Source organism: Eretmochelys imbricata, chromosome 20 (assembly GCF_965152235.1).
Source record: "Eretmochelys imbricata isolate rEreImb1 chromosome 20, rEreImb1.hap1, whole genome shotgun sequence".
Classification (NCBI taxonomy): Eukaryota; Metazoa; Chordata; order Testudines; family Cheloniidae; genus Eretmochelys; species Eretmochelys imbricata.
In genome coordinates, this window is record NC_135591.1 from 1,434,993 (window position 1) to 1,456,636 (window position 21,644).

The 21,644-nt window shown below is 65.9% G+C and overlaps 1 protein-coding gene across 3 annotated transcripts; it reads left to right on the forward strand.

Annotated features, from left to right (window-relative positions):
• Window positions 1-7,240: 7,240 nt before the first annotated feature.
• Window positions 7,241-20,862, forward strand: CACNB3 (calcium voltage-gated channel auxiliary subunit beta 3). 3 transcript variants are annotated; one of them, XM_077838401.1, is made up of 13 exons: window positions 7,241-7,282; window positions 14,993-15,115; window positions 15,629-15,751; window positions 15,930-16,045; window positions 16,390-16,454; window positions 17,105-17,124; window positions 17,522-17,602; window positions 18,484-18,542; window positions 18,724-18,833; window positions 19,289-19,440; window positions 19,659-19,754; window positions 19,942-20,091; window positions 20,572-20,862. In XM_077838401.1, the coding sequence occupies exons 1-13, from the start codon at window positions 7,241-7,243 to the stop codon at window positions 20,860-20,862; spliced, it is 1,428 nt and encodes a 475-aa protein (XP_077694527.1). The 3 variants fall into 3 exon arrangements, with proteins under 3 accessions (XP_077694527.1, XP_077694526.1, XP_077694528.1); XM_077838400.1 differs by lacking the exon at window positions 7,241-7,282 and adding an exon at window positions 11,199-11,243; XM_077838402.1 differs by lacking the exons at window positions 7,241-7,282; window positions 15,629-15,751 and adding an exon at window positions 11,199-11,243.
• The last annotated feature ends 782 nt before the right edge of the window (window positions 20,863-21,644 follow it).

Sequence of the window (21,644 nt, forward strand, 5' to 3'; positions counted from 1 at the left end):
GAGCATCAGCAAGAAGCTCTCCCCAGGCCCAGCTATGTACAGAGGCAGTGCTGTGTCAGGGGAAGCTGGCGGAAAAGCTCTGAAATTCCAGCTCCCCTGGCAGCGAGGGAGGGAAGGACTCGGGTCCCGGGCCATCCCCAGGCAGGTCAGAACCACTCGGGGGTCGGGGGCAGGCAGTGCTCGGCGCAGCATGCTGGGATGCTCCAGGGACCTGGAGGAGCGCGCCACGGGCCGTCCTGGGGGCAGGGTGCTGGGCCGCGGACGCGCTGCGGGGTGGCTGAGGCTCTGAGCTGGCCTCGTTTGGAAGGAGGGGTGGGGGTCACCGTGCCCCACTCTGGAGCCGCCAGCTGCTTCCCACAGCAGCGAAGGGCCCCTGGGTGCCACGTGCGGGTGGAGAGGCCAGCTGGCCCGGGGGTGAAGGAGGGCCAGGCCGACATGGCGGAGAGACGGAGGGCCAGCTGGCTCAGAGGGGGCCGGGAGCCTCCGTTGCCCGGCCTGGCTTGGCACAGGCTGCCAGATGGGTGACTCAGGTGTGAGCTCAGCTCCCACCAGCTGCCAGCCTCACACGGGGCAGCGGCGCCATGGGCTCCGAAACGCGGAGGCCAGGCCCTGCGGGCCAGGGGTGGGGGGTGTCAGCCCGCAGGGACAGACACATTGCTCACTCACCTTTCTAGCCAGGCGAATTAACAACCACCAATGCTCAGCCCTAGATCAGTTCCTGGAGGACAGGTCCATCAATGGCTCCTCGCCAGGATGGGCAGGGGTGGGGTCCCTAGCCTCTGTCTGCCAGAGCTGGGAATGGGCATGTCACGGAGTCCCCAGGCGATGCTCGGGAACTGCTCCCCAGGAAGCCAGGCAGGACTCTGGGGAAGTCTCCTCTCGGGGAGCAGCCTGTCTGCAGGACACACAGCTCCCCCGGCTCCACCTTCCTGGGTCTGACCTCGGAGCATTCAGCCTCCTCTGCCCCTCCATGCGCTTCCCACAGTGAGTCCGCCCAGGTGGGGTCCTGGGGGGGCCAGAGGGTCCTGCCCCCCAACTCCGCAGTCAGACGGGACTCTCAGCCAGCCAGTAAAACAGAAGGTTTCTTAGACGACAGGAACATGGTCTAACACAGAGCTTGTAGGTGCAGAGAACAGGACCCCTCAGCCAGGTCCATTTTGGGAGGCAGTGAGCCAGACAACAAGTCTGCCCTTCACTCCATGTCCCCAGCCAGCCCCAAACTGAAACTCCCTCCAGCCCCTCCTCCTCTGGGCTTTCCCCTTTCCCGGGCCAGGAGGTCACCTGATTCCTTTGTTTTCCAACCCTTTAGCTCTCACCTTGCAGGGGGGAAGGGCCCAGGCCATCAGTCGCCAGGAAACAGGGTGTCGGCCATTCTCTGTGTCCAGACTCCTGCACACACCTGCCCTCTAGGGCTCTGCAATTATCATACACCCTTATCCCACCCCCTAGACACTTAAGAACTGCCTAGGGGAAACTGAGGCACCCCCACTCTATTCAGAGGAAACATTAAGAACAGTCCCACTTCGTCACAGGGCGACAGAGGATGGATCGCTCCATGGTTACCTGCTCTGGTCATTCCAGCAGGGGCCCCTGGGATTGGCCACCAGGCTGGATGGACCTTTGATCTGACCTGATCTGGCCGTTCTTATGTTCTTCCCCAGTGCATTCTCAAGGATGATCCCAAAGCACTTTGCGAACATCAGTGAATGAACGGTGCCAGTAGCATCATTCCCATTGTACATGTGGGGAAACTGAGGCACAGAGCAACTAAACTACTTGCCCAAGATCACACAGCCAGGGATAGGACCCACGAGCCTGACTACCCGCCCCTCCCCCATGCCCAGAGGCTGCTCTGCAGGCATCCTGCTTCGGCTTCCCCTCTTCAGGGCACCTTAAATCAATAGCTCCACCTGGGGCTCTTCTGTGGCCAATCATACCCCTCCCTGGGGGCTGGGTTTATTAACTGATAATACGCAGAGTCCCCAAACAATCCCTCGATGCCACATTCATCTCCAGCAGCCTGTGGGCACCCCAGGGCTCTGCCTCATCCCCCCCTGTCCCTATGGAGCTGTTTCTCCAATCCAGCCAGAGTCCTGTCCAGCCAGAACCCCCCACCCTGCCAGGGGTCCAAGCTTGCTCAGGAGAGGGCTCCATACTGTCCCCATGCTGGGCCCTCAGCTGAGCCCCGGGCACCAATGCCGATGCCCAGACGCACCCCTGCTCTTCCAGCCTCAGGCCCCATCAAGAGGCTGCTAATGAGGCACAGATGGGCTGGAGAAGCTGCGTTTTAAAGAGCCCAGTTCACTCTGTGACACCCCATGTGCCCTAACCACTAGATCCCGCTCCCCTCCCAGAGCTGGGGAGAGAACCCAGGAGCCCTGTGTCACGGCGGGTGGGGGAATCCAGGCCCTGCACCCCTCTTCCTGGGATTCACCGTGACTCTCAGCCAGCCAGTAAAACAGAAGGTTTATTGGACAATAGGAACACAGTCTAAACCAGAGCTTGTGGGTACAACCAGGACCCCTCAGTCAAGTCCTTCTGGGGGGCAAGGAGCTTAGACCCCAGCCTTGGGGTTCCCTGCATTCCAGCACCAAACTGAGACCAAACCCCCTCCAGCAGGCTCTCTCCTCTGGCCTTTGTCCAGTTTCTGGGGCAGAGGTGTTACCTGCCCCTCCCCGGCTCAGGTGACAGGCTCTCAGGTCTCCCATCCCCAGTGAAACCCCCCTGCCACATTCCCAGGTCAACGCTCCCCCCCCCCCCCCCGCTGCGTCATATCCTGGCTTCCAGACTCCCTGTTCTAACCACTAGATCCCGCTCCCCTCCCAGACCTGGGGAGAGAACCCAGGAGTCCTGGATCCCAGCCCCCCTGTTCTAACCACTGGACCCCACTCCCTCAGGTGGGAGGAGAGTCTCTTTCTAGGAGCTGCAGAGCAGGGCTGCCAGGTGGCTGACATGAGTGGCTGCCAGGTGGATGCCAGAGTCTCTGTCAGGGAGGGGGCCAATCCTGGTAGCTGAGACACACAGATTTGGAGGTGGGGGAAGGTCGGTCTCACCCCTAGCCATGCACCTCCCACTGGGACGCTCCACCCCCCCACCTCCCCATGCATTCTGTTGCCAGTCCTGGGGATATGCTCTCCCCTGACTGGAGTCAAGGGGAGTCCCCCTACTCCCAGCTGCCCGGAGTCTCTCTCCCTCGCTCCTCTCCTGGAAACCCAAGACGCCTCCTGTCCCTAGGGCTGCTCGCTGGCATCTCTGCACATCCATTAGTGGCAGGGCTGGCCAGGCCCGCGGGCTCCCTGCTCTCTTATTTATGAGTCTGCTTCACAAGAGCTAAATGGAAAGATGCCCCCCCATCGCTGCTTGACACCCCCGCCTGGGAGGCTGCTTTGTCTCACAACTGGGTCAATGCAGCAGGAGTGCTGAGAAGGACCCAGCCCTTGGGCTGGGCCGGGCAGGCGGGGCTGGGGAAGGAAAGCTGGGGGGTTTGCTCTGGATGTGGGGGACAGCGTGGGGAGCGGGGCCAGGGGGATGGAGGCAGTGGCTCGAACAATCCTGGAGCAAGGAGGCAAATCAGGCTGGTGCTGGCTCTGGGGTGGGGCATGTCCCTGGCATCGCTGGCCCCAGAGCCAGCTGAACGGGCAGGGGCAGTTCTGGGCAGCCAGAGGCTTGGGGAGTGAGGCCAGGCCACCAGGGCTAACGGGACAGGTCCCAAAGGGACTGGGGCAGCTTGGAGGGCCACGAAGACACAGGGATTTGGGTTTGATGGGAAAGGCTCCCCCAGCATCACAGCACCCCCAGGCATCGCACTGGGAGGGGAGGAGCCCCCCCCAGCTCCACCCCCGGCAGCATTGGGGGTCCCTGGGAACGTCTCCCAGCCCAGCTTAGCAGGTGGAACTGACGTGTCTGGGGGCTGAGCACGGGGCGTCGCTGGGCGCCCTGAGGGGGGAATAGACAGTGCAGGATGGGGCATTGCTGGCTAGGGCTCTGCATGGGTGTGGTCCCCTAGCCATTGGGCTGTTCCCCGCTCCAAGCAAGGCCTGGCTGGGAGCTCACCTGGGACCAACCTAGATCTCGGCTTAGCTGAGGCTGTCTCTGCATGGCAGGCTCCTGGCAGCATCTCGGAGAGGTCCCTGGCTGGGCTAGGGGACCGTCTCTCTTCTCGATGGGGGCCAGGGGACAGCAGTTCTACCCCACCACCCAGGGCCCCTGGGGGAGACCAGACCGGAGGCTTTGTCTTGGCCCCACCCTTGCAGACCATGGGGGTCTAGGGGCTGGGTGCTCCCCTGCCCCTTCTGCGGTCCCCTGACCAGGCCCTGCAGCTGCCCAGGGCCTCTGACCTTTGTGATCCCAGAGCACACCTGGGGAGGGGTTAGTGACGGGGTTTGGGAGCAACCCAGTGGGGTGGGGGGAACCTGGGCTACTCAGCCGGGAAAGGAGGGAGGCTCCGGCAGCTGGGACGGGGGGAGCGGGAGGTAGAGTGGGGGTGCAGGGGGCGTGGAGCATGCAATCCAGCTTCCAGCTGCGTGGCAGTGGGGTGGGTGAATCAGTGCACGCCTTGCGCCATCCCTGTCTCGGGGCTCAGCTGATTGCGGGCACAGGCCCTGGAGCAGGGGGAGCCCCGGAGCCCCTGGCCCCCCTGGGGAGCGAGCCTCTGCTCTGACTCTCTCGGTCCTTGAGCTAACATTGTGCCAGGCTGGGCCGCCTGAGGAGAGCCGAGTGGCTGGGCCCAGACTGCGGTGAGGAGGGAGCCACGGCCTTTGTGACGGCCGCGCCCCCTCCCCCACGACGCCCCTGCCCCCTCCCGCGCCCCCCCCCCCCAATGCCACCACTACATCCCAGGCCCCCGCCCCATGGTACACCCGCACCCCACCCTCATGTGATGCCCCCGTCCCAGGCCCCTGCCCCGTCCCACACGTCGCCCCCACCCCATGGCACCCTCGCATCCCACCCTCATGCGACGCCCCAGGCCCAGGCCCAGGCCCCTGCCCCGTCCCACGCGTCGCCCCCGCCCCATGGCACCCTCGCATCCCACCCTCATGCGATGCCCCCGCCCTGTCCCACACGACGCCCCCGCCCCGTCCCATGCGACGCCCCCGCCCCATGGCACCCTCGCACCCCACCTTCTGCGATGCCCCCACCCCAGGCCCAGGCCCCCGCCCCGTCCCACACGACGCCCCCACCCCGTCCCACACGACGCCCCGCCCCGTGGCACCCTCGCATCCCACCCTCATGCGATGCCCCCGCCCCAGGCCCAGGCCCCCGCCCCGTCCCACACGACGCCCCCGCCCCGTCCCACACGACGCCCCCACCCCGTCCCACACGACGCCCCGCCCCGTGGCACCCTCGCATCCCACCCTCATGCGATGCCCCCGCCCCAGGCCCAGGCCCCCGCCCCGTCCCACACGACGCCCCGCCCCGTGGCACCCTCGCATCCCACCCTCATGCGACGCCCCCGCCCCGTCCCACAAGAGTCCCCGAGCTCAGGGCTGCTCATGCACCATTCCACAAGACGCTTGTGCACCATCCCGAGAGAAGCTCGTGCGCTGGCCGGGGAGCCGTCCCGTGGGAGCCCGTGGGCTGGGCTTCCTGCCTGTGTCCTGCGAGAGCCTGGAGCGGGGCTGGGCTGCTGAGCCAGGCGCCGGGTGAGGAGGCAGCCGGTGCGTCTCCTCCTGGGAAGCAGCTGCCTTGCATGTCTCTCTCCAATTCCAGCGTCTTCCTGCTCCACGAGGTAACGGGGGTCCCAGCGCGCGCGGGCCCAGGCAGCGTCCGGGTCAGCACCCTCGCCGTGCCGTGCCGCGTGTCTGTCGAGCAGGGCTGGGGGCGGAGGCTGCACCATCGGCTGGGGGCAGGAGGAGGGAGTTGGACTGACCCTGAAAGAGGGTTCGGGCTGCAGACTCAGCTGCTCGAGGCTTGGGCTGCCCCCCCGCCCCCGGCAGGAGGCTACTGGGAGCCGGGCGGTGAGGGCCGAGGGGCTGGAGTTCGGGCACAGCATGGAGGTACGTGGGAGAGCTGGCTGCGGCACCAGCCAGGCCGACAGGACCAGCAGGGCAGGGGCCAGAGAAAGCAGCCGAGGGGCTGGCTGGGACTGAGGGCTCAGCCCCACGCGGAAGGGGAGCCTTCGCCCTCCAGCCCCGCGCCAGGCCCCTGGGCGCTCACCCCCTCATGCTTCCCACTGCACCAACTCCCCCAGGGGCTGGGGTAGCCCAGAGCCCCCCTGCACGCACTGCCGCCTACAGCACCCCCTGCTGGGACAGGCAGGGACTAGAGTAACTGGGCGCACCCCCCTATAGCCAGGGCTCCTGCCCCACCCTCTGCAGCGCCCCCTGCTGGGACAGGCTGGGTGTGCACCCTTCCCACCCGGTGAAGCTTTTTGGGTGGTGGGGGTCTCTCCTGCCCCCTGGTTTACGGTGTGTGCGTGGGGGAAGCTTGTCTGCGGCTTCTCCCACAGCCAAGGAATATTTCGTCCCTATTAAATATGACTCAGCATCGGAACTGGGGGCAGGGTGAGCAGCCCCCTGGCTCTGAAGGGGGGAGGGCAAGAGATGAAATTGCCCCAGCCCCCCTCGGCGCCAGCCGCCCTGAGCAAACGGCCCCAGCGCCCCCCAGCCCTTTGGGGAGCAGGACACTGCTTCGCAAGCACCCCAGGGCCACGCACCAGCCTGGCAGGCAGACTGTCCCCATGGATAATGGGGTACAGGCCAGGGGGTTCGGGGTCACCCCACTGCAGCCAGGCGAGCATGGGGGAGGCCTGGCTCCGGGGCAGGTTCGGGGCTGGGGCAGTGAGTTCCCTCCCATGGGGCAGGGAGATGCCCTTGTCCTGTCCTGCTTGGGGGTGGGGGGGTGGACCACGATGTACTGCCCTTCCCCCCCACAGTTAGTGTGAGCGGCTGGGGAGGGGAATCAGGGTGCGAGCTGCCGAACCCCCCGTTCGCTGGGCAGCAGAGCCCGCCCCCCAGGTGCTCCCCTCCCGGGGGGGGCCATCCTCAGCCCCACCCAGCCGCTAATGGGGCGCCGGAGCCCCTCAGTGGCGGAGGGAGGGGCGGGGGAGGACGCGGCTGGGGGGGCAGGGGAGGGAGGAGGGAGCAGCGAGCGAGGGGTGGGGGGCGCGGAGCGGGCGCAGCCGGCGGAGGGGGGCGGCCACGCACCCGGGGAGCGGCCGGGCAGAGCCGAGCTGCGGGCGCAGGGAGCGGGGGGCTCGGCTCGGGGCGGGGGGCTCGGCTCGGGCTCGCTGGCCCCGTCTATGTCTTTTTCTGACTCCAGCGCAACCTTCCTGCTGAACGAGGTAACGTGTCCCCCCCCCGTGCCCCCGGGTCCCCCCCGCCCTTCTCCCCGGACCTCCCCCCCCGCCCTGCGCCCCCGGGTCCTCCCCGCCCTTCTCCCCGGACCTCCCCCCCCCGCCCTGTGCCTCCGGGTCCCCCCCGCCCTTCTCCTCAGACCTGGGGGAACTGGGAGAGGGATGGGGGGGCAGGCGAATTGGGAGGGGGCTGTGGGGGACCAGGGGGAGCTGGGGGTGACAGACAATTGCTGCTGAGTGGGGGGTTGGGAGGGGAGACTTTTTGTGGTGGGGGGCAGGGTGGTGGAGCCCCCCGCATCTGGCTGGGGTTCAAGGTTCCTGCCCACCTTCCTCTCCCTGGCTGCCAGGGGTCACTTCTGGAGGGAGGGGGCATCTACCTGGTGGGCCCAGACCCAGGAGTCTGGGGGTGCAAGGGGTGCTGCATGGCGGGGGGGGGTTCTCTCTCTTCTTTCACACCCCCTGCTTGCCCCCAGCGCCCAGGGAAGGTGCTGCTGTGGAGCTGTGTCCCCAGGGCTCACTGGGGGGGGGGGGCAATGGGCAAATCCCAGCCACGGGAACGCTGGGCTGGGCTGGGGCAGCCCCATCCAATCCCCTCACCCCCAGCACAAGGGCAGCCTGTCCCCGCTCCACCCCCCGGGCTGGCTCCAGCCTGCCTGGAAAGGCCGGAGGCCATGGGGTGCCCCATGGTGGGGGCTGTGTGCGGTGCCAGGGCAGGGTGGGGGGAAGGTCAGTGCAGGGCCCCGATGTTCTTTGTGCTGGGAGCTGGGTGGGGCCTGCCCAAGTGAGACCCACTGCTGGGTGTGTCACAGCCCCTCACCCCCCGCTGCAGTGCCATGGAGGATGCCAGTCTGATGCAGCCCCCCCACTGGGGGCATGTGCCGCTCTCGTGGCCCCGGTTCGATCCCCCGGGTGCCGGCATCCTGGGTTGTAGGATACTGCAGGGCGGGGCGGGTGGTGGCTGGGCCGTGGGATTCCCGGTGCTTGTGCTTCCGGCTGGGGGGGTAAACAGGGTGTGGGCAAGGCCCAGGGCGTTTCTCTCGGGGTGGGGGGCTAATGGCGGCTCAGTGAGAAGTGCAGAGTGTTCTCCGGGATGGAAGCCCTCACCCCATCATTTCCATCTCTCTGGTTTTCCCCTCCGCCCCCTTCCCTTCCCCGGCCTGTGCAGAAATCTGATGCTGGCTCGGAAATGGCAATTACCTTTCCATTTCCACCGAGAGAGCGGCTCAGCGGCTGGGAGCCTGGATCCTGGGACTAGGTCTGTGTACAGAGGGACACGGATCCTGGCACTAGTGCACAGGGGAACTGTGAATCTGTGCACAGGGGGACACGGATCCTGGCACTAGTGCACCGGGGGGAACTGTGAATCTGTGCACAGAGGGAGACGGATCCTGGCACTAGTGCATGGGGGGACTGTGAATCTGTGCACAGAGGGACACGGATCCTGGCACTAGTGCATGGGGGGACCGTGAATCTGTGCAAAGAGGGACACGGATCCTGGCACTAGTGCATGGGGGGACTGTGAATCTGTGAACAGAGGGACATGGATCCTGGCACTAGTGCACGGGGGGAACAGTGAATCTGTGCACAGAGGGACATGGATCCTGGCACTAGTGCATGGGGGGAACTGTGAATCTGTGCACAGAGGGACATGGATCCTGGCACTAGTGCATGGGGAGAACTGTGAATCTGTGCACAGGGGGACACGGATCCGGGCACTAGTGCACGGGGAGAACTGTGAATCTGTGCACAGAGGGACACGGATCCTGGCACTAGTGCACAGGGAGAACTGTGAATCTGTGCACAGAGGGACACGGATCCTGGCACTCGTGCACAGGGGGAACTGTGAATCTGTGCACAAAGGGACACGGATCCTGGCACTAGTGCACGGGGAGAACTGTGAATCTGTGCACAGAGGGACACGGATCCTGGCACTCGTGCACAGGGGGAACTGTGAATCTGTGCACAAAGGGACACGGATCCTGGCACTAGTGCATGGGGGGACCGTGAATCTGTGCACAGAGGGACACGGATCCTGGCACTAGTGCACAGGGGGACATGGATCCTGGCACTAGTGCACGGGGAGAACTGTGAATCTGTGCACAAAGGGACACGGATCCTGGCACTAGTGCACGGGGAGAACTGTGAATCTGTGCACAGAGGGACATGGATCCTGGCACTAGTGCACGGGGAGAACTGTGAATCTGTGCACAGAGGGACATGGATCCTGGCACTAGTGCACGGGGGGTCTGTGCACAGAGGGACACGGATCCTGGCACTAGTGCATGGGGGGACTGTGAATCTGTGCACAGGGGGACACATATCCTGGCACTAGTGCACAGGGGGACTGTGAATCTGTGCACAGAGGGACATGGATCCTGGCACTAGTGCACGGGGAGAACTGTGAATCTGTGCACAGAGGAACACGGATCCTGGCACTAATGCACAGGGAGAACTGTGAATCTGTGCACAGAGGGACATGGATCCTGGCACTAGTGCACGGGGGGTCTGTGCACAGAGGGACACGGATCCTGGCACTAGTGCATGGGGGACTGTGAATCTGTGCACAGGGGGACACGGATCCTGGCACTAGTGCACAGGGGGACTGTGAATCTGTGCACAGAGGGACATGGATCCTGGCACTCGTGCATGGGGAGAACTGTGAATCTGTGCACAGAGGAACACGGATCCTGGCACTAGTGCACAGGGAGAACTGTGAATCTGTGCACAGAGGGACACGGATCCTGGCACTAGTGCACAGGGGGACTGTGAATCTGTGCACAGAGGGACATGGATCCTGGCACTAGTGCACGGGGGGACTGTGAATCTGTGCACAGAGGGACACGGATCCTGGCACTAGTGCACAGGGGGACACGGATCCTGGCACTAGTGCACAGGGGGACCGTGAATCTGTGCACAGAGGGACACAGATCCTGGCACTAGTGCACAGGGGGACACGGATCCTGGCACTAGTGCACGGGGAGAACTGTGAATCTGTGCACAGAGGGACATGGATCCTGGCACTAGTGCACGGGGAGAACTGTGAATCTGTGCACAGAGGGACATGGATCCTGGCACTAGTGCACGGGGGGTCTGTGCACAGAGGGACACGGATCCTGGCACTAGTGCATGGGGGGACTGTGAATCTGTGCACAGGGGGACACGGATCCTGGCACTAGTGCACAGGGGGACTGTGAATCTGTGCACAGAGGGACATGGATCCTGGCACTAGTGCACGGGGAGAACTGTGAATCTGTGCACAGAGGGACACGGATCCTGGCACTCGTGCACAGGGGGACTGTGAATCTGTGCACAGAGGGACATGGATCCTGGCACTAGTGCACGGGGGGACTGTGAATCTGTGCACAGAGGGACACGGATCCTGGCACTAGTGCATGGGGGGTCTGTGCACAGAAGCATGTCCTTACTCCCACCGCCACATTATATGGGTCACCCCTGCCCCTGGAGCCCCTTCTCTTTGCCCTCCTCTCTGTAGCCACAGCGGTGAACCTGCAGCCTCTCCCTCCCCTGCCTGTCTCTCCTCCTTCCCTGGCACCAGCTCTTTGTTCCCCTTCAGCTGCTCTCTGCCTCTCGCTCCTCCCTGCCACGCCCCCTCCCTCCCTGCTCCTGCTGTCCCCCCCCCTGCTCCGCCACTACCAGCCCCATCAGGCAGGTGTAGCTGGGTCCCAGGACCTGCAGGCCCCCAGCCCCCCAAGCTGAGCCCTCCTGTCCCCAGCCCACAGGCAACTGCTGTTGTTTTGCCAGCCCGGCGGGAGCCAGAGCCCCTGGCTCCCCCCGCCCCACGAGCAGGGTGGGGCCAATACAGTTTGGGCCTGCCTGGGGGGTCCGTCCCACTCCTCCGCTCACTCCTGCTGCTCTCTGAGCCCCACACGCCCTGGGCTCCTCCATGTATGACGACTCCTGTATCCATGGCTTCGAGGACTCCGAGGTGGTGAGTGGGGGTGCCGGCTTTTTTGGGGGGGCTGGCAGGGAGCCCCTTCCCCGCAGGGCTGGGAGCGTAGGGGGTGCTGTTCTTGGTTGGGGACTCTGGGTTTCTGGCAGGCCTCCCCCCGCCCACCCTCCGGTTATTTATACAGCCCCATAGCCATGGTGGCATTTCCAGCCGCGCTCCCGTAAGGTGGCGAGATCGGGTGCAGGGGGCTGGTTGCTGAGCAACAGCTGGCATCCTGGGCGGGGGCTCAGAGTCCTGGATGGGCACCTATGTGTTGGCATGGGGTGGGGGTGCTGTGCTGGCAGGCGCGGGTGTTGCTGGTTACAGCCCCCCCCCGACATGGGGCAGGGGGTTTGTCTCTGTGCCTGGCAGGGGAGTGCCAGTTTTTTTGGGGGGGGGGGCTGTAAGCCATTAGAGATGCTCTTGGCTTTGTCGGAATGTCGCGGGCAGGGACGCTGGGGGGGGCGCCTGGCATAGGGGGTGCGCTGTGCCCTGAGCTGGGGGGAATGTCGCTCTGTGCAGAGAGGGGCTGCTCCGCGACCCCAGTTAGGTCATAGCTCTGCAGAGCCCACGGCCGGCCTGAGCTGCACGGTATGGGAGAGCCCTGGCTGCGCCCGCCTGCAGAGGGCACCCTGGAGCCCACCCAGCCAGGCCATGGGGCTGCGCCCCCCTAGGGACAGAGCCACATGCCCTGCCCCCCACAGCTAGACCCCGGGGCTGCAGCACAGGGCCAAGGAAGGGGGTTGGGGATCGGGATCCCAGCGGGGCAGGGGAAGGCCAGGGCGTGGTGGGGATGTGGCAGGCAGGGGCAGAGGGGCACTGGGCAAGAGGGGAGACGGGTGGGGGGGCGAATGGGGGTGCTGGGACAAGCTGTGCCCATGGCAGTCAGGCTGAGTCTGGCTCACGCAGCTGGGCAGGGGTGGCTGGAGTCGCTCCTGGGGAGGGGAAGCTGCTTTTCAGAAACAGAGCTGGGGACCTATAAATATTTCACTGCAGCTTCTGCTTTTGTTCTGGGGACGCAGCAGGAGCCGTTCATTTAACCAGGCGGCTCCCGCCGAGGGGGTGGGGGGCAGAGTACACCCCCACTTCCAGCTCAGCCCAGCAGCCTCTGCACCTTCCCCTGCCTGGTGCACCCAGGGCACACCAGGGTTTATCCCCAGCAACGCTGCCTAGGCCAGGGGGTGGGAGGGGTTGGGCAGGGCTGGGAACTTGTGGGGTTCACGGGGGGAGCTCAGCACTGGAGTAACACAGGGCCAGGGGTTCACGAGGCATGGGGGGGAGCTCCAGGGGACGGGGGGGGAAAGCTGGGGGGGCTGGATACTGTTGGGAAGTGGCAGGGCCAGGGAAGCCAGGGGCACCGGGGGCATGGGGGAGGCCGGGCAGGGGGCAGGGCAGGGGGCTGTGGGGAGCGGGGCAGGCTGTCCCGCGCTAGCCATGGCTGGTGAATGGGGCTGGAGTGACTCGGCAGCAGGTAGCTGGGTCGTGCTCGGTGCTGCCCGGGGGATCGGGTGCCCACCGCAGGCACATCTGCTTGGCTCTGAGGTGCGTGGGCTGGCGCCAGGGGCTGGATAATCAGATGAAACAACAAACCCGCCCCCTGTGAGGCTGCTGCTGCCCGGCATTTCCCAGGGTCTGCGGTGCCACAGGGAGCCCTGGGCACGGGCCGTGAGGAGCGTGGGTGACATGGGACCTGGCGGGTCCTCTGGGTCTGTGTCCCCAGCTTGCAAAGGGTTAAAGGTCACTGTAGGGTCAGTATTTCCGGGCGGGGGGGGCACACTCAGCTGGGAAAGGAAGGGAAGGTGTCTCTGGCTGGCATCGGGGGGCCGCCCCACCTCTGGATCCTCGTCTGACGCCCTGTCCTGCTCAGACCCTGCCCTCTGGCCCAGCAGGCTGTGAAAGATGGTGAGGTCTCCCCCCCCAGTCATTATCCTCTCCCTGCCATGCAGAGCCAGAGAGTTCATAGTGCTCAGGCTCAGGGGGCAGGGCTCCTGCACTGAATAATGGGGTTGACCAGCGGGGTAGAAATACATCGGGGCTGGAGTGAGTTTCACCCCACAGCCTCTCCCTGGGACCGGGGTGTTCACAGGGCTGCCTGGAGGAACTCAAACCCAAAATTGCAGAACTGTGAACGACGGTAACCGATCGCTGAAACCTGCCTCCGCCCCAGGCAAGGACTGGAGGGGAGCAAATCTAACGCTGACTTGTAAAAGGGGCTCCCGAGGGGATCCCGGCAATGACAAGCCAGTGAGTCGAACTTCAGTCCCAGGCGAACTGGTAGGAACGATCAGCCACAGAGATGGGGACGAGCCAACCCGGCTTGTGTCACGGGAAATCGCGCCTCACCGATCTATTACAATTCTTTGAGGGAGTCGACAAGCATGTGGACAAGGGGGATCCAGTCAGCTAGCGCATCTGGATTTTCAGACTGACTTTGACGAGGTCCCTCATTCAAAGGCTCTGAAGGAAACTACGTAGCTATGGGATGCGAGGGAAGGTCCTCTCCTGGGTCAATAACTGGTGGAAGGGTAGGAATAGGCCAGTGGGAACCCCAGGGGTCTGTACGGGGCCTAGGGCTGTTCAACACCTTCATTAATGATCTGGGGCAAGGGGTACACTGGGACGATGGTTAAGCCCAAAGCAGGCTGTGAAGAGCTACACAGGGACCGCCCAAAACGGGGTGACAGGGCAAGGAAATGGCCGCTGGAATTCGGTGCTGGGCCGCACAAAGTAACTCGCACTGGAAGAGAGAATCCCACTACACACACTGACGGGGTCTAACGTTGCTGCAGAATGAGAGCTTGGAGTCGCCTAAACTTCCGCTCAATGGGCAGGGCGGCAACCCCAGTCCCCCCAGGCCCCAGCCCCAGCCAGCCGGTACCTCTGGGATCTGCCGTCATGTTTGTTCATTCGCTCCCCCCCTCCCTGTAGGCCTGGCAGGCGGGGAGTGAGGGCAGCTGGCAGCCACAGCGGCTCAGTGTTTACCCCAGGCGGGTGCCGGCACGCCCTCCACTCGCTGGCATGGCCCTGCCACTGACTTCACCCTCCCGGGGGGCGGGGAGAGGCTGGAGCCTGGGATTTGCTCCCTCTGCCATCTGGGGATGGAGCCCGGGCCAGGCGCGGAGGAGACGCCCAGCAGGGTGGGGAGGGGGGATAAGGGACCATTTCCCCGCCCTGCCCCGGGGCTGCACCTGGCCCAGGCTGCTCTCCGTGAGCAGGGCTGGGGGAGGGCAGGAGCCTGAGCGGGGGGGTCACAGCAGGGCTGTCTGACGCCACCAGCTGCTTTGTGCCTGCCGCCTCTTAAAGAGACATGCACGGCCCTGGGGTGGCTGGCCCGGGGACCCCCCTACGCCACGCTCCCCATCCCCCAGTGCAGACACACCAGCCCCACGGGGCTCCCCGCATCTCCCCTGTCTGGTGCAGGGCTGGTGCAGAAAGTGACTTGTACCAGCGCATCTGACCATTGCCTGGGGGCATGCGCTGCTACAAGCCGCATTTCACACTAGCTGCTCCACTGGGGTGGGGGGGCAGCTTCATGGTGTTATTTTTAATCACCTGAGGGGCTGTCAGCAGCACCCACTGCCCTGGGATATCCCAGGGTGGCTCTGGGGGAGTCAGTGCCCTCTGCGGGAGCACAGATCTGGGTGGACGCTGAGAGGTGGGGGAGGCGTCTGGGCGCAGGGCTATAGCCTCACTGTGCCGGGGAGCTCCCTGTCCTGCCGCGATGGCACTCAGGCTCCCCTGCCCTGCAGGGCTCAGCCGATTCCTACACCAGCCGGCCGTCCCTGGACTCAGACGTGTCCCTGGAGGAGGAGCGCGAGACGGCCCAGCGCGAGGTGGAGAACCAGGCACAACACCAGCTGGAGAGGGCCAAGGTAGCCAGGCAGGGGCCAAGCCGGGGGCAGCCCTGGCTCTGCACGGGAGGGGCGCTGCTGGCTGTGCCGGACCACGAACCTGGGGCCCTCTAGGCTCTTCCTCACAGCCTGCTCCAGTAGCAGTCGAGGGTCTTGGACACACGCAGCTGGGCAGCTTTGCTGCCAGCCACTAGGGGGCAGCGGTGAACACACACAAACACGTGTGCACACGCTTAGCCAGATGATGGAGTATCATAGAGGTGAGGGTCCCGGAGTCCGGCCCCTCTCCCCTTGGCCCATCCAGCGTGGCATCCTCTCCTTCCCACTGCCCAGGGTCAGGCCAGGGGGCCATCTAGCCTGGCCTCCTGCAGTTGCCCTTGCCTGGGGGTCAGAGGGAAGCGGGATCCCTCGTGGCCCTGGGGCCATGGTGTGATGCTGGCCGGCTCCTGGCTGCAGATGGCACGGTGTGTGTGTGGGGGGGGCATGGACGCCCAGCTGCCCAGTACTGACCCCCGCCCCTCTGCTCTCCCCCAGCACAAGCCGGTAGCGTTTGCCGTACGCACAAATGTCAGCTACTGCGGAGCCCTGGATGAGGAGTGTCCCGTGCAGGGCTCCGCCATCAACTTCGAAGCCAAAGACTTCCTGCACATCAAGGAGGTGAGTATGGAGTTGGGCTAGAGGGGGAGGGGCTGGGAGCCAGGACGCCTGGGTTCTGATGCTGGCTTTGCCACCAGCTCCCTCAGGGCTGGGCCCAGGGCCAGCTACTATGTCCCAGGGCAGGGGGCTTGGTCTTGCCCCCGCTCCCCCGTAACAGCTCCTGCGGGTGTCTCCCCAGAAATACAGCAATGACTGGTGGATCGGGCGGCTAGTGAAGGAGGGGGGGGACGTCGCTTTCATCCCCAGTCCCCAGCGGCTGGAGGCCATACGGCTGAAGCAGGAGCAGAAAGCCAGGTAAAGGGGCCAGCGGGGGGGATTCTATGGGCCTTTCCCCCTCCCCGGCAGCCTGGCCCCCTCTAGCCACCAGCAGAACGGCCACCCTGCACCGTCAGCCCCACAGCCCAGAGCTCTGCTGTTGAGCTAAAGGGCAGCTCCCTTAGCCGGCAGCAGTAGCAGGCTGTTACCCTGTGTCGGGACTAGCCGTGGGGGCGGGCATGGCACACGGTGCTCACTGTGTGGGCATATTACACACACAGCTCCCGGTGGATACCCCTCTTCTGGGGCTTTACCCCCCTCTTGGGGCTTTACCCCCTCCCCCTCCCGGGGCTTCCCCTCTACTCACTGTGGCTTCTCCCCAGGAGATCTGGCAACGCCTCCGGCCTCGGGGACCCCAGCAAGCGGCGATCGCCTCCCCCGTCCTTAGGTAACGGCTGCAGCGCAGGCCGGTGGGCACGTCCCATGCACAGCCCCTGCCCCTCAGCACAATCTCCCAACCCCCTCCCTTCCCACTCAGCTCCAGCTCCCCCACCTCTGCACACAGCCCACCCCCCAGCCTGCCCTCCCCCCTCACGGACTCACTACCCAGCTCCAAGTGGGAGGTGTGGGGGGACATAGGCCAGGCTGGAGGGGCCCTACGGGCTGATCCCTCCTCCCCTGTGAACTCACCCCCTGGGGCGGCCGAGGGGCCAGCGCCAGGAGCCCAACCCTGCCAGCTGCCACGCCCCCTAGATCCCCTCTAGGGCGAGGCGCTGGCTTCACCCGCGCTGGGGCCCTGCCCTGGTTGCACCCTGGGCAGCCCCCGCCAGCGGGGATCACGGGCTGGGTCCTGCAGGGATAGGCACGAAGTGGGGAGTTGCCACTCAGCTCACCGAGGGAGAGGGCTGAACACAAAGCTGGCCAGGCGAGCTAGTGACCCTGGGGGAACCGTGCTCAGGATTGCGGCCTGACCCCCTGCAGTCAGGGGGATTCCGGGTTGACCCCGCTGTCCCCACACTCAGTCTCCCCCAGCCCCTCGCTCTCTGCGGCTCCCACTTTGCTTTCACCAACCCTGTTTCTTCTTTCCTTTCCAAAAAGCTAAACAGAAGCAAAAGCAGGTGAGTGGTCAGGGCAGGTTTTGCCTGGTTGCCAGCAGCGGGCAGCGGGTGCTCTGCACACACCCTGCAGGCTCAGGGCGGGTGCTGACGTGGGGGATGCCTGAAATGAATGCAGCCACTTCTGGGGCAGAGCACGCCGGAGGGGAAGGAGAGATCCCTATGCTCAACTCAGGCCGCAGGGTGGGGGTTAGGGAGGCCCAGCCTCAGTGGCCTATGGGGGCACGGATTTGGCCAGGACACCTGGGTTCTCTGGGGATCTTTGATGAACACCAGCCGGTTGGTTCTAAGGCCCCTCCAAAACTGGCCATCCAGTGTCCCTCTGTCTTTGCCTCCGGGCCTGTTTCCCCCTGCACTGAGGGGCCCTCACCTGCCCCCAACCCTTCTCTCTCTCTCGCAGGTGGAGCACATCCCGCCCTACGACGTGGTTCCCTCCATGAGACCCGTGGTGCTGGTGGGCCCCTCCCTGAAAGGATATGAGGTAGGAGGAGCGTGGGTGGAGCCTCACCGGGGATTCCCCAGCAATGGCCCCGCCCCCGGCCCAGCAGGTGCTGGAAAGGGCAGGGGTTGTCTGGCAAAGGGGAATATGGGCTGAGAACTGGGTGAGATTGGGGGGCCCCCGCAGGGGAACCAGGAGCCCCATTGTTTGGGGGGAGCCCTGCTGCTCAAGAAAGGGGAGACGCCCCATCGCTGGGGGGAGGCAGAAGGAAGGAGAGGAGCCCCCATTGCCTGGGGGCGGGCAGGGCCCAGGCAATAAGCTGCGGGGACCCCTCTGACCGCGCCGAGGACTCCATGCGGCAAGGAGACCTCCCAGGCACCCCCCTTACGCCGTGCTCAGCTCCTGGCACAGCGCCCCTGCTCCCCAAGCCCAGGCCCCACCATTCAGCTAAGGGAGAGTCCCTGCCCGCTGTCGGCAGGAGAGGGGCTTTGACACACAGCGGAGCAGTTCAGACCCCGTCCAGCAGTGTCGCCCCCGGACACGCCTGGATGCACACACAGGCCCAGTGGCTCTGTCCTTCTCTGCACCTGCCCTCGGCTGGGCTCGTCCCTCCGCACCCTCCCCGGAGCCCTGCTGCCCACCATTGCTGGCCCACGTGACCGCGGCGAGCAGATGGCATGGCCGCGGCACCCTGGCACAGCCGCCATCTCCCTCCCGTCCCAGCTGGCACATCCTTCCCTGGTGCCATCTGCTGCCCGGCCATGCCCGTGCGGGAGGAAGGGCTGGCGCGGGACTTGCCCTGCGCTGACCCCCAGCCCCCGGGGAGGGGCACGACCCCTCTATGGGCTGGAGCACCAGGCTGGTGTAGGGAACCCGCTGTACCCCGGGTCTGGCTGACCGCGCTGGGTCTTTCTGCCCCCCAGGTGACGGACATGATGCAGAAAGCGCTCTTCGACTTCCTCAAGCACAGGTTCGATGGCAGGTGAGATCCCCCCACACACCCCCTGTCTGAGGTGTCCGTCCCCCTACCCCCAAGCCATGGGGGCTCGACTCCCCCTCGGGGCAGCCCTGAGCCCAGCTGGCCCTGGGGGTGTGTGGGCCAGAGCTGCCCTGGCCCCCAGGGGACGGCCCTGCCCTGCCTGTCACCCTCTCCCCCTCGTCAGGATCTCCATCACCCGCGTCACCGCCGACCTGTCCCTCGCCAAGCGCTCCGTCCTCAACAACCCGGGCAAGCGCGCCATCATCGAGCGCTCCGCCACCCGCTCCAGCATCGGTGAGTCGGGCCGCGGGCGGGGGCTGTGGGCAGAGCTGGGGTAGCCACCCCCCACACACACACACACCTGGGGGGCTGGCGAGAGACAGCAGCCTGCCCCAGGGGCCCCCAGCCAGGTCAGACTGGAGACTTCCAGACGCAACTCCCCGGCTCCCTGAGCGAAGGACATGGCTCACCCCCACCTCCGTCGGACGCCCCGGGACCCGGCGTCTGGGGGGGCAGAGATTGGCTACGGGCTGCTTGGGCCAGGACAGGCCCATCTGGGACCCAGAGCTCAAAACCCCTCCCCAGCTGTGCCACACGGATCCCCTATGCTGTGGGGGGCCAAGCTGGGGCAGCAGGAGGCAGCCCAGGGAGGGGGCGGGGAGCCGCCGGCAAGGCAGAGGGAGGCGGGAGGGAGGGGTGCTGGCCTGGCAGGGCTGGGGGGGTTCACGCTCTCTCCCCCCACCCCCCAGCCGAGGTGCAGAGCGAGATCGAGCGCATCTTCGAGCTGGCCAAGGCCCTGCAGCTGGTGGTGCTGGACGCCGACACCATCAACCACCCGGCCCAGCTGGCCAAGACTTCGCTGGCCCCCATCGTGGTCTACGTCAAGGTGTCCTCGCCCAAGGTGAGTGGGGGTGGGGGAGCCCCTAGGGGCCGGGCTGCACCATCAGGGCCATGCTGGGTTTGGGGGGGGCCGTCCTGAGCCCCTGCACAGCACAGCACAGCAGCCCCCCCCGGCCTTTCTTTAGTAACCTCCCATCCATGCCTGAAGGGGGGGCTCCCCAGGGGGAGGGGGGGCTCTGCCTGGCCCAGGGGATGGTGACAGTGCCACTCTCCCGGCAGGTGCTGCAGCGGCTGATCAAATCCCGGGGCAAGTCGCAGGTGAAGCACCTCAACGTGCAGATGATGGCAGCGGACAAGCTGATGCAGTGCCCGCCGGTGAGTGCAGGGCTGGAAGTGGGACCCCCCCGCCCCCCCACACTCACAGCCCTGGCTGTGCCGTGCAGCCAGGTTGAGCCTGGTGTTCCCATGCAGGGCCCCAGGGCACGGCGGCTGCCAGCCAGCCTGCTCCAGGCCCCCCTCCCAGCCCAGCCTGCCCCCTGAGCAGGCCCTTTCCTGACCCCAGGAGCTCTTCGACGTGATCCTGGACGAGAACCAGCTGGAGGATGCCTGTGAGCACCTGGCCGAGTACCTGGAGGTATACTGGGGAGCCACACACCACCCGCGGGGCAGCCAGCCCCTCCTCACGCCGCCCGCCGCCATCCCGGGCCTGCAGGTACCAGGGCTCTGGGTTGGCACCGGCCCCGGGATCACACACAGGCTCTGCCCAGAGCCCGGCCCGCAGCACCCTGCCTCCAGCCAGCCTCCCCGGGCTCTGGCACCCCCGTCCCTGTCCTCAGGCGGGGGCCACGTCCCTTCCTGCCAGCTGCTGCCCCACATCCCAGAGGTGGCTGTACCTTGTTGAGCGAGGGACAACGGCACAGCCCCCTCCCAGAGCTCTCTGCCTGTGGCTAAGGGGGCCGGGACAGTGCTGGGTGCAGTCCACCTGGCCCCCTAGAACGCCTTGCCATGCTGCACCCCCCTCTGCACTGCTCCCTGAAACTCAGGACCCCCAGGGGCTGACAGGGCTCCCACTGCCCCCCCGAGGTGAGACAAGCCCTCCCCCCCCAAGCTGTTTGGCAGGGGGAGCCCCGCAACAGCCTGGAGCCCCCTGCACTCTGAAAGGGGGCCGTGACCTTGCGTCTCTGCCCCCCAGAACCAGCAGCTGCTGGGGGAGCGGGGTGGCGAGCACTCCCCCCGAGAGCACGGCTCCCTGATGCACTCGGACGAGGCGAGCGAGACCTCCCGCAAGCCCTGGGTGGCCACCTCGCCGCGCAGCTCCCAGCACCTGGAGGACGAGTACCCGGACGCCTACCGGCACCACAGCGACCTGCACAGCGCCAACGGGCACGACTCGCAGGACCGGCTCCTGCAGCGCGAGGCCGAGCAGAACCACAACGCCAGGCCCTGGCAACGCACCAGACCCTGGGCCAAGGACAGCTACTGACGGGCACTGCCCTGGGCTCACCCGCCGGCTGCACTGGGCTCAGCGAGCCGCGGCCCCGCCCCGCCCCTCCCCACTGTCAGACCAGCCCCCTGAGCCCACGGAGCCTGGCCTCCTGGCCCCAGCACTGGCTGACCTGCCCCGGTCTGCCCCCAAACACAGCCCCCCTTGCCCGGCATGCAGCCCCGCAGGTAGCTGGTGTACCCACCTGACCTACTGGGGGAAGGAAAAGCCATCTGTCCTCAGGCCCCCGGCTAGGCACTGCTCAGACAATCTCCCTGGAGGGAAACCCCACGGACCCCTGCCAGGGCACTGTTCCCATCCTGTCCAGCTGTGAAAGGAGAGGGCTGGGAGCCAGGCACCTGGGTTCTATGCCCTGGCTGAGCCTGGGCCAGTCAGGCCCCTGCTTCAGGCCTCAGTTTCCCTGGCTGAAGCTGTGGAGCTGGCAGCGCTTGCTCCAAGCCCCTGCGGCCCCCTTGCCCTCTGCCACGAGGCTGGGCTCCCTGGAGCAGGGCCTGGCAGTCCAGCGAGCAGGGCACAATTTGCTAAGTGCAAAACCCGCAGGGGAGGATGAACAGCCTGGACCCTGCCCCCCTCCCCTCTTTCAGTGGGGCTCAACCCTGATTCCCCCTCAGCCTGCCCCCCACATCCACCGGGCTTGGCCCCACCGCCCGCACCCCGTAACCACTAGCACCCAGCCACGGCCCAGAGAAGCCTGTACATACTGCACTCCGCCGCCCTCCGCTGGATGGACTGGGAACGGTGTGCCTGAGGGGGGCAGAGGT